The sequence below is a fragment of the Salarias fasciatus genome, chromosome 20, assembly GCF_902148845.1.
Source record: "Salarias fasciatus chromosome 20, fSalaFa1.1, whole genome shotgun sequence".
NCBI classification, from domain to species: Eukaryota; Metazoa; Chordata; class Actinopteri; order Blenniiformes; family Blenniidae; genus Salarias; species Salarias fasciatus.
The window spans coordinates 15,180,152-15,195,248 of NC_043764.1; the positions used below are offsets into that span (position 1 = coordinate 15,180,152).

The 15,097-nt window shown below is 44.2% G+C and overlaps 1 protein-coding gene across 1 annotated transcript in view; it reads right to left on the minus strand.

Moving 5' to 3' along the window:
• LOC115407854 (ERC protein 2-like) overlaps positions 1-15,097 on the minus strand; it is a 105,653-nt gene that overhangs the window by 20,997 nt on the left and 69,559 nt on the right. Inside the window, exon 15 of the mRNA XM_030118381.1 lies at positions 13,306-13,466. Coding sequence (XP_029974241.1) covers positions 13,306-13,466 — 161 coding nt within the window. The remainder of the gene's footprint in view (positions 1-13,305; positions 13,467-15,097) is intronic.

Here is a 15,097-nt window from a genome sequence, read left to right on the forward strand (position 1 = left end):
TCAGAAGTTGCTAAAAATGGCCTCCACAGCTTCCACAACTGAACATGATTTGCAGTGTAATCTACTGGGGGATTGTTTTATTTCAAATCAAACCTGGATTCTCTCAAAGAGTAACATCAGACGATTCATCTATCAACATCGTTTTTCACTCTGAAGTACAGACTGGGTCGACACAACATACATAAGTTACCGTTGACTTTTTCTCACCGCTGCCGTGGATGCATGAGTAGATTTGTTTAAATGTGTCTGAGTGCACTGTAAATAATGCAAACATGGTCTGTGTGTCAGAGTCTGCCTGCGCTGGTTAGACACTGGGAAGAAGTTCCTCACTGACTAAGACTTTTCACTTCTCGCCGGAATGAAGAACTGAAGTGTTCCAGATAGAAATACACATTTCTTCTAAGAAGAGTCACTGTATATGAAATGGGTGAATGGGTGCCATGAAAGGTTGAACAGTCTCATACAAGCACAAGATATGCCGCAGAAGAGCAGCAGTCAAAGGAGGAGCAGCACAAATGAGAAAGCAAAAAAAAAAAAAGAAAGAAAGTTTGCTGCTCTTTTATCTGCAGTCGTGCAGTCAGACATACCAGGAAGTTTTTTTTTTTTCTCTCAAGGTTTAAGAAAACAAAGGCACAAATGTGGAGATGTCCACAGAGCTGCACACTTGTGTTACTGTGAATATGTGCATGAGGACTTTACTGTTTATGCAGATTGTGTGCTGCTTTTTTTTTTTCTTCCCCAAATTGACTTGTGCATGCAAACAAGTTTATCATGCACCGACCTCTCAGAACGACGTGCCAGGACACTGATGATCGGAAACCGAGACACTCTCGAGTCTGATAAACAAACCACGCCAGGAGCACAACCTAAACAATTTGCCGCAATTGCTTTATTACTCAGTGTTTGCCCTAGGTGTCAGGTTACTGAGATCTTCAGTGCCATAAAAGCCTTCCCCACAGCTCAGCCCTGTGTTTGTGTGTGTGTGTGTGTGTGTGTGTGTGTGTTTGCTCTGGCAGAGACTCCCTTGTGACTGGTTATATTGGACATGCTCAAACAAAGCCAAACACACAACAGGAGCCGCAAGCAATTGGGCCTGCCATAGTGCATAACTCGTCTCGAACACCCTCCGTCTCCCCCTTTTGCCATCCACCAGGCTTTTCCGCCTCCACCACACAATCCAATCCGCCATCTACAGCACACCCTCACAGATCAGGCTCCACAACATTTGCGCTGGTATCCTGCGCGGCATCAGTAGTATTAATACTGTTTGTGTAAATGTCATCTCGAGCATTACATGCTAACCTCAGTGGGTAGAACATTGCTGACTGGCACGAGAAGGCTTGTAATGCTAGCAGGAAGCCTAATCCTTTGGATTAATACACATTAGGATGGTTTTAACATGAGGCTGGGTGGGCCCCGTGTCTCCATTTCATCCTGTCATGTGTCTCCGTACACATTGTGATTATATGCCTCCCGCTTCTCGACTGTCCGAATGTTTGATGTGATTTCAAACAATCGATTTATACACGTCTCATTCTGCACAGTAGATGATTAAGACGTACTATCATGTCAGAGCCGAACCAGCCATCGACTGATGGACATTCAGTTTGAATTAGATCCTCTGGAGTCTGAGTGGAGGGTGAGATCTCACTGCCTGCAGCTTGAACAGGAGACGCAGTGAAGATCTGTTTCAAATCAATGTAAGAAAAATGGGAAAACTCAATCTGGGTCAAGCTTTTCCACTTTGTGTTTGCTAGCCTGTCTTTGTCATTCTGTCTCCCTCTAGCTGTTTTTGTGTCTTTTTTGGCCTTTTGTCACCGAACACCTCATGAGAGAGAGAGAGACGTTACTCTCTGTAAAAACTGCATGAAATGTTGACAATCTCTTGGTGCCCACTGTGTTTTCACAAACATTCCTGAAAAGAATTCATATAAATGAGTAACACGATCTTGACTTAGTCCCAATTTGCTTTGAAAATAAAGCAGAAAGATTAAATAATTTAGATGAAACCACAACAATACGTATGCGTGAGTGTACACGGCCTCAAGAATGTCCTTGAATATGTCTGAATACTCACATCAAATGCACATTAATTTCTGGGTTCATCGGAGGACTTCCTACCTCACCGTGTTTGTCCTACGTAAACCTTTTGTAGTGGCTGGCGCAGCTCTCCTGTTACACACACATGTTCTTTATGGGCTGGCTAATGGAGCCGAGTTCTTCCTGTCTGTGTGATGTGGTTTACTGTTGTTTGATGTGCTCAGGAATCCTGCATAGGAGAGCACCCCGAGCCGATCTTATCACATAAAAGCTCTTGCGATGGAAGAAGACACTCAACTCTATTTTTTTTTTTTTTTTTTTTAACTTAATAGGGATCTGTGTCCCTATAAGGCTGTATGTGTATGTGCAATGGTTTGTGTGTGTGTGTGTGTGTGTGTGTGTGTGAGAGAGAGACTCAGCTCCAGTGCACGTGTGCACCATTTCCTTAATTCAATGGAGTGTGTAACCCAAGGCCAAACACACACATTTGATTTCAGTAAACGCTGAACCCAAAGACCTGTGGCTAAAAGGGATCAGAGACACGTCGGATACGTCAGTGCACGTCGCTGTGAGCGTCTGCGCAGACGGAGGGAAAGGGAGCATGAAAGTCACAAGAGAAAACAAGCATCTGGGATTCCTCTTTTGATTTCGCATTGAAATTACATCATGTGTGACAACCCTGTGTGTGTTTAAGACGCACGCTCTTTAAGTGCACCTGCTCGGATGGTGTTGTTCTGTATTAAGCTTCTGAAAACTTTGAAGAATGATTCCGTGTCAGTTTTCGCTTTCTTTTCTTACAGACTTAAGAACGGCTTGGCCATATCTTTGCTTGGCATGCAATATGTAATTATTCGACAGACAGACTCAAATTCAACTGCTCTCATATATGAGGCCCCCGGCACCATCCAGCATGCTGTTCTTTATCTTCCCAGCTGAAATAAACCTGCAAATAGTAAATTCTTCATAAGCTGGCAATAAGTTGTGTACCATTGAAAAGCCTGTTCAGTCTCTACCATCCAGTCCACCAAACTGCACCAAACAAGAGTCAACAGCAGTGAAGCAGACAGAACAAAAAGAGACTCTACTTTGCAGGCTGTTGTTTTCAAACATTGGAACGGTCTTCCAGTGGAGCTGAGGAATGTGGGCTCAGAAGACATTGTGAAAAACCCCTTTGCAGACCCACCTCTCCAGCCCTGTATGGCTGTTTTTAAAATATCATTTCTGTACTTATCCAGTTGCTGTAAATCACTTTGTGGTATCGGTGAACTTCCATTCATTCATTTAAAAAAAAAAAAATCTGTTTGGCATTGGCACAAAAGTTGCAACCAACACTAAGTATTGAAAATGCATGTTCTGAACAAGAGTTCCACCATTTCAAGGGAACAGTCAGGCCTTCCAGTAGTATAACATTTATTGCCAAGGACCAATTCCACAGCATATAAATAAAAAATACCCTTAATTCATCAGTGTGGTTTACTATGACAAATTCAAAGTAAGTATCTTCATTTCTAATAATTCCCTTTATTGCCCAGAAATGCCAAGAACTGTTAACTGCTAAACATCAACTGTTAACAAACACACTGATGAGAACTGTCTGTATGATTCCACTTTCACGTCCAGGTTTCTCTTTTTTTTTTTTTTTTTTGTGAGGTTGGGACATTCCCACCCATTCCCATGAAAACACAATGACTTGATTTCAGGATAAAAAATGTCCCACAATGAGTCACAATCACAATTCACTCAAAGGAAAATATATTAAAAAAAAAAAGAATGCTAGCTTACCTTTCTGCTGCTGTTTGTATTTCAATAGTTCATTTAAGCTGTTTTGTGGCTGCCTCTTTTCTTTGTAATTAGCTCATAAATCTGTTTTTCAATGGACCAGTAACGTTTGGATTAGAGGGAATCTTCCGCTGACAAATTAATCCCGCTTGAGCTAACCACATCAAGTGAATAGACTGATGAAAGTGATTACACTTTCCCAGAGACGTCGTGACAGCTCAATGAAAACGTCAAAGCAACGCTGAAAAATATGGCTGTGCACCCACACATAACACTCGAAGGATGCATTTAAAACTCAGTCAAGAGTTACAAATGATTAACTCCTTTTAAATACGCAGTGACATCTTTTAAAATGAAGACACTTGCTCAACACTGGTCATGGTCTTGTTCAGGCATGACCGCCGATGTCGAAATAAGACTTCGACAAATTTCTGTTCTTTACTTAAAATGACACCTGACCAAAACATAAAAGACTCTCCTAATACTCAGTGTTTCATCTGTGGGGTAACAATCGTGCCATTGTCTGTGTTCACAGTGGTTCCAGCTCTTCCAGTCTCTGCAGGCCTTCGGTGCTGTTTGTTCAGCGGTGACCAGTCCTGTTTCCACACAGTCTACCCGCCCACATTAAGACCTCCTCTGTCTCGATGATGCTCGTTTTAAAGATGAAGAACTTACAGATTAAGCTGCGGTTCCCATCCTGGATAGACATGACGCTTGCATCAATTAAAACTTGGCTTTACGTTTTGTTTTTGTGTGTTTTTTTTTCTTTTTCAACATTGCGTCTCTTCTGGTCGGCTTTGCTTTGTACTTTGTTTTCTTAGACACAAACTCCAAAATTGTAAAAGTGAGGCAAACGTTTTATGGCAGAGTTGTGAAAGTTAACTATGTCTGTGATGCTTGTGAATGGTAATTTATCACCACAAACAAATTAGGCAAACGCGGTTTGTTTTGTTGTTGTTGTTTTTTTTTTTTTTTTATTAGATTTAAATTTTAGTGGTGAGCTTAGCTCCAATGACCTTCTTATTTTTATTCACATCTTTTTCTACTCTTTTTGTTTCCTGCCCTGTGATTTCTCCTCTCTCTTTCACTGACCTCCTTCCTAAACCTGAGCTCCAGATACCCAGTGGCCTAAAGAGAACCGTTTCCAATATGTCTCCATTTAGCGGAGACCAAAAGAACAAAAGCAGGGCGGGAAAACCCGTCACACAGCCACGGGCACAATCTGCTTATCTTCCACCGCTTATAGCCCTCATAGCTCCATTCACATAAAACACACACACACACACACACACACACAGTCTCGTATTTCTATCCTCGTGGGGACCGTCCATTGACTCCCATTCATGTCTAGCCCCTAACCCTGACCCTTACCCTAACCCTAACCCACACCACAACAAAGCCTAACCCTAAAGAAATGTTTTTGCACTTTTACTTTTTTCAGTAACAACAACATGGTCAAGAAAACACTGTTTCTTCTACTTAGGACCGGAAAAAGGTCCCCACAAGGCACGTCGTTCCACGTTTTGCTATCCTTGTGGGGACATTTGGCCCCAACAAGGATAGAAATACGAGAACACACACACACACACACACACACACACACACACACACACACACACACACACACACACACACACACACACACACACACACACACACACACACACACACACACACACACACACAACCAACCACGGACACACATATACACACAATTCATGTATTTACATGTTGTCCTTTGCACAGAAAACTTATTCAATGCGCATCAACACAGATACACAAGCGCATCCAAACTTGCTGGGGCTGTTTCTTACCTCTGCCGAGAAGTGAATAATGATAATTACAGTTTGGGTCTGCATCCCTGAATTAACTAGATCAGACAAACACACACACACACACACACACACGCATGCACACGCTCACGCACACACACACAAAACCCAGAAGTGCCAGGGGCTGCCGTGGTGTGTGCTGACTGCTGTGCAGTGCTGGAGCGACCCGGTGTTGGGAAGTGGTTCGCTCAGCCATTGTTCTCTATTAAAACCTCCTGGGAGTCGTCTCAGCAAGACTGAAATATGTGCAGTGCTGATTAAAAAACAAACAAACAAAAAAAAAAACCCTATAGTGAAACCAACAAAGAACAAGAAAGCTGAAGCACTGACTAAAGAGAGTTATCTAAAGTTATTGGGAGAGAGGAAAAATTAGGTACAATTGTAAACGGCAATACTGCTGCTCCAAAAGGCTCCAAAATTATAGGATTTAGTGTTGTTGATGGTTCTAAAAGGTGAGAAGGATTTAGTCACATGATCTGGAAAAGTCACAGAGGATAAAAACAGAAGCTGCAGCTCAGGTGTGTGTGTGTGTGTGTGTGTGTGTGTGTGTGTGTGTGTGTGTGTGTGTGTGTGTGTGTGTGGGTGTTTGTTTGTGGGTGTGTGTGTGCCAACCCCATAAGGCCCTTGAGGTGTTTACAGTGTGTGAATGTATGCCAGTATGCCCCATTGACTCACTTGTGTGGGTGCAGCAGCATTTCATGTGCCCATAATGGTAAACCATGAGGGCATTTCACTTAGCCACTATTTTAACGGCCGTTTTACGACACAGAACATCCAACAACATATTACATGCAGCTGCATTAGAAGCAGCCCATCCCATTTCTCCTTCGAAAATCAGTCCCTGCACACTCTCTTTGCACTTTCGGTTTAACCCCTTTCCTCCCATCTCTGCAGCCATCGGTCAGATCATACGCTGATGTGTGTACCTTGCAGATCTTAAAGTCGGATTAGTTTAACGACCACGAGAGCCGAGCAGCACCGCTCTCCACCCTCGGCCAGCCTTATTTGTCTTCATTCCTGCTGCGACCCCAAGGCCAGGACGGTCATTTAGCAGGCCATCACCAGTCACCTGTGGGTGCTGTGTGTCCTGGGCTGCCGCTTTACTGCCGCACGGCCCACCTAATCAATTGCCCACTCTTGCGCGGAGTTAACAACACGCGCACACGCAGACATGCAATGAATTAGTCTTGAGATTTATACAGCCGGGTAAACTCGGGGGTGTAAGTCTCCCCGAGGCCAATCACAGTGGGCTTTCCCTGAGAGTTTTACTCCGACAACAAGCCAAATGACACTAATGAGCTTTGTGTGTGTTTGTGTGTGTGTGTGTGTGTGTGTGTTTGTGTGTGTGTTTGCGACTGACACTAATTAGCAGGGCTGGTGCGGCTACTTCCTCAGTACCATTTCCTGTGATAGTAATTATTAGGTATGTGTGATAAATTCCAGGCCTTCTTCCACCCATCCAGAGATAGAACAAGGGAACGGCGGACAAAGAGAGGCGGCTGAGTGTTGGACCGTCAGAGGAAGTGAGGACATTGGTGTTAAAAGACTGATGAAGTAAAAGACAGATGAAACAATGAGTGAAGTATTTCACTGGAGCGGACAACTCAGTGTAAACAATTTTCCACACACATTTTCCTCCTTTGTGCCTCCTTTGTATCTTTTCTCACTGCGTTCCTTTGTTTTGGCGCGTCACAGTCACTCCATATTTACTGTGTCACTCATCAGATGAAGACGAAATAATTGTCCTGTCTCTGTCTATTACAGCTTTAACAAAACACACGTACTGCACATTGCGTTTCGTCCCCGGGGTGCGAACCGTTCTTATAGTTCAACATCAACCTCATGAGTATCCCACAAAAATGACCGGGTCTCTCCATAGCTGACAAATCGCTGCTATAGTTCTCATACAGCAGGCCAGCGGTGTGTGTGTGTGTGTGTGTGTGTGTGTGTGTGTGTGTGTGTGTGTGTGTGTGTACCAAACTTCAGTCAATGCGAGAGTCCCAATTCATATTTATGTGCCGGGTCAACACTTGCCAAGCATACTATGTGGATATAAGTACCAATAAAATATTAATAAGCAGTGACAAAAAAAAATAACCATAATTGATGCGAGAGCAGCCAAACCCTGAGTAAAGTGAGTTGAAGCCATGATCGCTGGCGATGGGAGGCCGGGAGGAAAACATGCCCTGGAACAAAAAAAAAAAAATCAGGTCCAAGAATTTTGACTTAAATTTAGCACTCAATTTTCAGCGGCATTAACTGGACAACGCAGTATCCAATTCAGAAATTGAACCTAATAGGGAGACTTCCCACACGTATTTGTTACCTCCACCCTTGCAGCTTTTTGCTGCGAGACCCCAGTAGAAGGCTCTCGTTACCATACTGTACCCAACAAGGACTTGAAAGCAGGGATTTCCATTTGATGAAGTCCTCCATTGACAAAACCTCAAAGGAGGAGGAGGAGGAGGAGGAGGAGGAGGAGGAGGAGGGTGGAGCCTGCTTGGGCCTTGACATAATAACACACCTATAGGCTCGACAGCTGACACACACGTCGAAGGTAAACAAGGGAGTCAGAGGGCATGGGAGCACAGACAGAGATGATGAATGGCCCGAAGTTCCCACGAGGCGACACACACACAAACTTGGTCGGAGAGAGGAAGGTGATGTGTGGTCAGGCCCCTCCTCGTCACTTCAACACAGAGAATCCTATTCACGTGCCGCCCCGGCCCTCCATGTCTCATCATTAACAATCACAACAATTGCAACGTGACACCATGAAGTACTTCGGCTCTTGACTTTGGGGAAGCATCACTACATCACCGCCAGTCCCGCTTTTAGGACCGAAACTCCAAAAATAGGAATATAAAAACACACTTTTAAGGCGTTAATGTGATTCAAAGAGTGTGTCCAGGCTTTAATGCTCGTGTGTTTGAGTGTGTGTTTCAGCCCGTGCAGCTGGTCTCTCTCTGTGTTTGGTGACTGTAACCATGGCCGGAGCGCTGCGCAGACAGGATGTCTACGGCGGGGATTTGAAAGTCGTAATGTTGCTTCTGCTGGAGGAGTTCAAGGAACGAGCCGGCAGGCGGAACAGGGCTCACTTTGGGGCTGTAGTTTAGGCTTCATGACATTTCCTCCATCTACGAGAGCTTCTTTGCGCTTGGACAGAGTTTCAATACCCCAGCTGGGGTCTCCATGCTACTCTTAAAAGATTTGATTTAAAAAAAAAAATGTATTTTTCCTTTGGAATTCTTGCAGTTTGCTTGGTGGTTTGGTGGTCCATATTAGAGAGTCTTGCGGGTCAGTTTTGGTCCACAGGCCTTATGTTTCACAACTGTGTTACTGAGAGATGTCATGAAGAAGCAAAAATCATAATTCAACAAAGGACTTCCCCTGCAGGCAGATGAGCTCCGTTCAGTGATTTCATATTTGTTCTGATAAATCCTCAAACACGCAACGATTCACAAATCGAAGGAACAGCGATTTAAAAACGCCTCATAGAAAAGCGGCTTTAATTGTTCTGATGTTTGCGGTGTGACGGTGCAGAAAAGCAAAAACATGTTTTAATGAGAGTACAAAGCATTCACTAAATGAAATCCCGGTCGTAGCCTGTAAACATCCTCATGTCGTTACGCTCTGAAGACACTGGAGCATGACGCTGTACCAGCTGGCGCCTTGTTTGGACCAAAATGCCCAAAATAAGCAATAATACAGACCAAATGACTTCCAATACATTAATTTACATTTCAGTGGTTGCTAAATTCACCCCTTAGTTAGGTGTGAAAACAGTTTACTGGAAAGGTTTTTCATTCATATCAACATGAGTCTGTAAACAAACCTGCGTTCAACATGAAATGCAAACTACTGCAGGAAATCCCCATTTGTTTCTTGTTAGAAAACCATCTTTCTCAGAGGTTAGAGGACCATCCGACCACAGATCTTATTTATGGCATTTAACCAGAAGCAGATTCAGAAATCCTATTAACTTCGGGACAGAGGAACACATGGTTACATATTCTGGAAGTTCAAGACATTTTTCAGGGTTTTTTTTTTTGGATTTATTAAAAAGAAAAAAATGACATCAAGTCTTCTTCTTCTGAATCAGAATTTAGCATTTTTGGAAAAACATATTTTGAATGTTAAATGTTGACTTGATAAAGATATTTGATGAATTAAAATAAAATATTTATTGACAGACATATTTCAAGGTTGATCACCTTGATGTCCCAAAAAAAGAGGACACTTGGCTCAACCTTGGAATCCTTATATGATACTAAAATTTTTCCGCCTGGGCTTAAATTCAACATTTTTATTACATTATAAAATGTTCAATCTAGGACTGATTTTTACATTTTTGAATTATAATAAAAACCTTTACAGACAGGTTGTCTGGAGGAATGGTTGAGTGTTTTCCTCGTTTACTACTGCCTTTAAGCTACAGAGAGAGACAGGAGTGATGTTGTGCCTCTTCCTGCTCTTCTCCGCTCCACTCCATCTTCTATCTGTTCTTTCCTCCACTACTCCCTCCATCATTTTCCTCCCTAATTCCATCCATCACCCCTCAATCAATCACTGCTTCACTCCATCATCCTTTTTTTCCGTCATTTACCATTTCCTCTCTGGCTCTCTACCGCAATCTCTCTCCTTTCCTGTCTACTGTATGTTTTTTTTTTCTCATGCCGACATGATTTCCCTCAAATCTCCCAATATTTTAAGTCGTCACATTTCTGTGCTTCCATTTTGTAAACTCAACCTTTTTTTCTGCGTCTTCTGCAAATCTGCCACTACCTTTTCTTTGCACTATCGCTACTTTCAATCACTAAAAGATAAACAAAGATAGTACCTCCGACATTCCCGGTGTCTACGGGAGGCTCAGGTTCAGGAAGCCGCTGCGGTGTTGTGGCATGAAGTATTATCCCGTCCCGAAGATGGAAACGTCTCAATGACCAGCTATTCAAGATGTCCAAACTCATAATTTCTCTATTGTGCACCTACAACCCCGTTACCCTGTAGTCATTTAATGACAAGCTCCTCTGGAGGCCATCTGTGAGGGTGTGTGTATGTGTGTGTGTGAGTGTGTGTGTTAATGTTAATGCTGGACAGTTTGGTCGAAACACAATCTGGTGTGGGGTGATAGGGGAGACCCGCACTGCTCCTTATGCATCAAGCATTCAGCTCTATAATAGAAAAAAGACACACACACACACACACACACACACACACACACACACACACACACACACACACACACACAGAACCAAGGAAACGCAGCAATGAGAGGATATTGAAAATTATTTTTCCCCCCTTGTCTCTTTCATTAACAGTGTTGAAAAGCCAAGAGTTTTCTCTACCTCCCTCCGTCCTAAACACGTGCACACGCACACACACACACACACACATACACACACACAGCTCCCCCGTCCACTGGGGAACGTTCCTCACATGGTTTGCTTCAGCTGGTCTTCTTGACAAATGCCACATTACAGTGGAGAGAAGGAGAAACTTGGCATGGAATCAAACTTCTCTCATGATTTCTAAGATTTGAAATACTTCAGTTTGTCTAGCCCCTCCACTGCACCCCCTCCCCTCCCATTCTCTCTCTCTCTCTCTTTCTGTCGCATATTATCCCTGCGTTCACTCTCACCCTTCCTCTCTTGCTGTTATTCTCCGTCTCCCCTGTTGCCTCTCTTTCTCCGCTCTATCTTTCCTGTTTAGTTTCCCCTCTGCTAACTTGGACCAGAGCTGTACCGAGGGGATATGGCCCCTTTTAAGCATAAAAGCCACAGTTTGTGAAACTATATGCATGTCTGCAGACGTGAGTGATTATATGTGAGTTCCACTGAGGTTGTGTGTCGGTTCTGCATGCGTATCTTTTGCGGCTTGTTCAGATGTATGTCAGTCTCACGAAGCTTTGCCCCTTGCAATTCAACAGTCCTTTAATCCTCATCACCAGTGACCCCAAACCCATGCCTCCAACCTCTGCATGCACACACACACACACACACACACAGATTCCAATGCACAACAGACCACACACACACACTCACGCCCTCTGTGCCTCCTCCATTAGGTCTCACCAGCGCAGACTCGTCAAAAGCCTCAAACACAAAAGTAAAGAATCTCTTCTACGTTTGTTGCTGTCTATGTCAGTGAACCATCACACTGGCCGTGGTGAACATACATCCCACTAATGGTGAAATAACACTAATGTAAACACAGTGCCAGTAAAGCACAAAAACATCATTGACATGTCGGGTCACTGAGCCTTTATGTAATTTCACATCCATACCTCGACGGGTGTCTCCATCACATGTAAGAGATTTCCTCTGATAAGTATTCCTGGTAATCCCCACATGAAAGAAATTCAAACTGACAGGAAGATGCTGCAAGAAAAGTGTGTTTGTGTGTGGATGTGGACAAGAGAGCGGCACTCCTCTGTCAGTCCCAAGTGAAACTCTCCTCACACACACACTGCAGGCAGAGACACACATATCTGCACATTCTTTTAGAGTTATTGTGATCAGAGGGACTTGTGAGGCAAAATGGATTTTAAAAGTTGTGTTTTTAATACATATGTGCCAGGCTTCTCTTTTGTACTGCAGTGAGTGGTTGACATTAAAGGCATTTCTCTACGGCACATGACAACCAGATATGTGGTTCCATGCTCCTTCAATCAGAGCACTCAAAGCAAACGCACATGGGGCCGATCCCCCGACAGATCACTGGACCCACTCACACACTCACACACACAGACACACAATTGCCGACGGTCCTGCGCTGATTTTCCTCCTTCAGCTTTCTGTTCCTCTTACTCACAGTCACAGGAACCAAACAGAAAAGAAAAAAGAAAAGAGGTGGACACACTGCTCGAGGCTGCACCACCTGTCCTCAATAAATGTAACTTTTCAAAAGGCAGCTCCAGACAACGGCTGATCCTGCTTCAGATCACACCTCCGAGCTGATGTCTGTATAACATTTATGCGCCGACGCACATGTGGGCAGGTGAGTGGGGAAAAAAAAAAAAAAAAAGTTTTTATGCTGCGGAGACAATAAAGCTGTGCAGGACGAGTGAAACCGGTAAAGCAGTGAAGAAACCAGCGAGTGCCACTGTCAGGAAATATAATAATTGATCGTGTATTTCACGGCCTGTCAATCACGACCACAGGCACTTTTTCCAGCATGTCCTGCACCACATCACATCGTCACACGTTATTTACATTAGTGGACAGCGGCCCTCTTTTCACTGTTCATAGGAATGCAGGCCTGCGAGTACACAAGATAAAGGATGTGGTCACAGACTCCACTATTAGACTTGATGAATGGAGTTAAGGTAAGTTGAGATGTGAATGATGTAAAGGCTTTACCCTCAGTGCTCAGTTAAGAAAAAACACGTATATATTTCACTGTAACCCCTGGCAAGTGCTTTGCATTAAATGCTCTTTGAGGGTTTTAGCAATTGTGTTGTGATATTGAATATTCAATAGGATGTTAACTTAAAAAAATACCAAACCTTTCATTAAAACTGAACACAACAGCATTGTAAAGCTGTTACCGGAACGTTGCTTTCATGGTGCCTCCTGATTACAAAAGTGCTATATCCGAGTTATGAATCAAATGGCAGTTCAACAGTTTGGGTGCAGATGAGCATGAGACTAACTTCATCTCCAGAATCTCCTCCAGCTGTTTGCGTCTCTCGTGGCACAGGCTTTTCAGGTGGCCGTCTCTTTCGTGCAGGGACTGCTGAGTGGAGGACAGACGCAGCTTGGTGGCATCCAGCTCCTGGCGTGTCTTCTCCAAAGCCCCCATCAGCTCCTCCAGCTGTTCCAGGACAAACAGAACAATGGCTTTAGACAAGCTAGTGACAAAGCTTCGTGCCCAGATATTTAAGATATAAGTCCGCTGAGGATTCATATGACATAAAATGTGGTGCACAATGTTTGTTCCATCATCAGGCGGATGCGTACACGCACTCACACACAAACATGTTATTATGGACGTCGGAAAGTAATCGGAAACACAATGCACGTCGTCTGCAGGCTTGAGCTTGCGTGCTGTGTTGATTTCAAAGGGTCTGTCGTGAGAGACTGAGAGATGACATCAGAACCCAAACGGCGAAATCAGTAAACGCTCGACTTCCCGGGGCTGGGTGAAATTGCCGAGGTTCATAGGTTAGTTGAATGATGCGTCCACTGACCCCTGCTCTGGAAATAAGAGTTCCCTCTCTCACCTTTCACCGCTTATTTCACCCCACTTCTTAAGTGTGGTTCTACTTTAAAGCGCTTGAGAGCAGCGCTCATCTCCTCCCTCTGCGCACACACTCACACGCCCTCCGGCCATACGAGCCCCGGTGCCCAACCTGAGAGTGTGTGACAGACAGGATGTAACCGCGGGGCACCATTATCCTCAGACCGGAAGTGTCTAATTGCCCCACAACAAGCACTTCACAAGAGGATGCTGGGCTCCGAGGGCTTGTTCAGACGCCGCGAGGACAGAAACCACAACAATGTGACTGCGTCTCTGTGCAGCCATGATGATTCACAGATCTGTGATATAAGATAGCCGAAAACAAAAAAGCAAGAAGAAACAAAGGGGAATAAGAAAAGAAGAAGGCACACGAGAAAATGGAGAAGAAGATTATAAGGAGAGCACGCAGCATGGCGCAGGAGCTGAAAAAAAGCGATGGGCCTCTTTTATGAAGGAGCCAAATCGTTCACACATTTCCAGGACACTCTCCATCTCCTTCAGTTTTCCAGGTGTGCTACACAGATGTCTGATAAAGCGCTCACTGACCGACTGTCACGTGTGGAACGAGGAGAAGAAATGGTAGACGGCAGAGTAAGTGTGAATAACTGAAATTCTCATTGGTAGCAGAGTGGCAGCGAAAGCAGCGTTTTCATTAAAAAATCCCCCGGTTTGTTTCCAGCAATCAACACACTCGTGATCAAGACGGCCAACTGTCCAGCGTCACTCTGTTTTGATGTTTGATTTCTTATTCACAGCTCAAGCCAATCTTTTTCATCTTGAATGCCAAGGGTCACACTCACAACTCATTTACACCCACCACATGTCTATCAAGCCCCACACACCGACCAGCGGCCCCCACCCCCTTAAGTTCCTCATTAGTCCACCACCCAGGCTAGCCCTCACTTCACAATCACATCATTAATAAGGAATACAATGCATTTTAGTGAAATTAGGGTCCTAATCAGCTTAGCGGCGAGCCTGTGCGTGCTAATTTAGCTCAACTTCAAGGCAAAGCCCCCCAGCCAGGCTAAGGCTCGCTAAGACCGGCCCAAAGCCCCTTTCGTTGATAAGCTGATTGAGGGCTCAGAGGTAAGGGCCAAATCCCTCTTGTCCATTTGGGTCGTGTTGCTGGTTCAAAGGCCGAGTTCAAACGCCACAGACGGGAAGAGAGGCAAAGAGACGCAGAAAAACGGAGAGAAAGCACG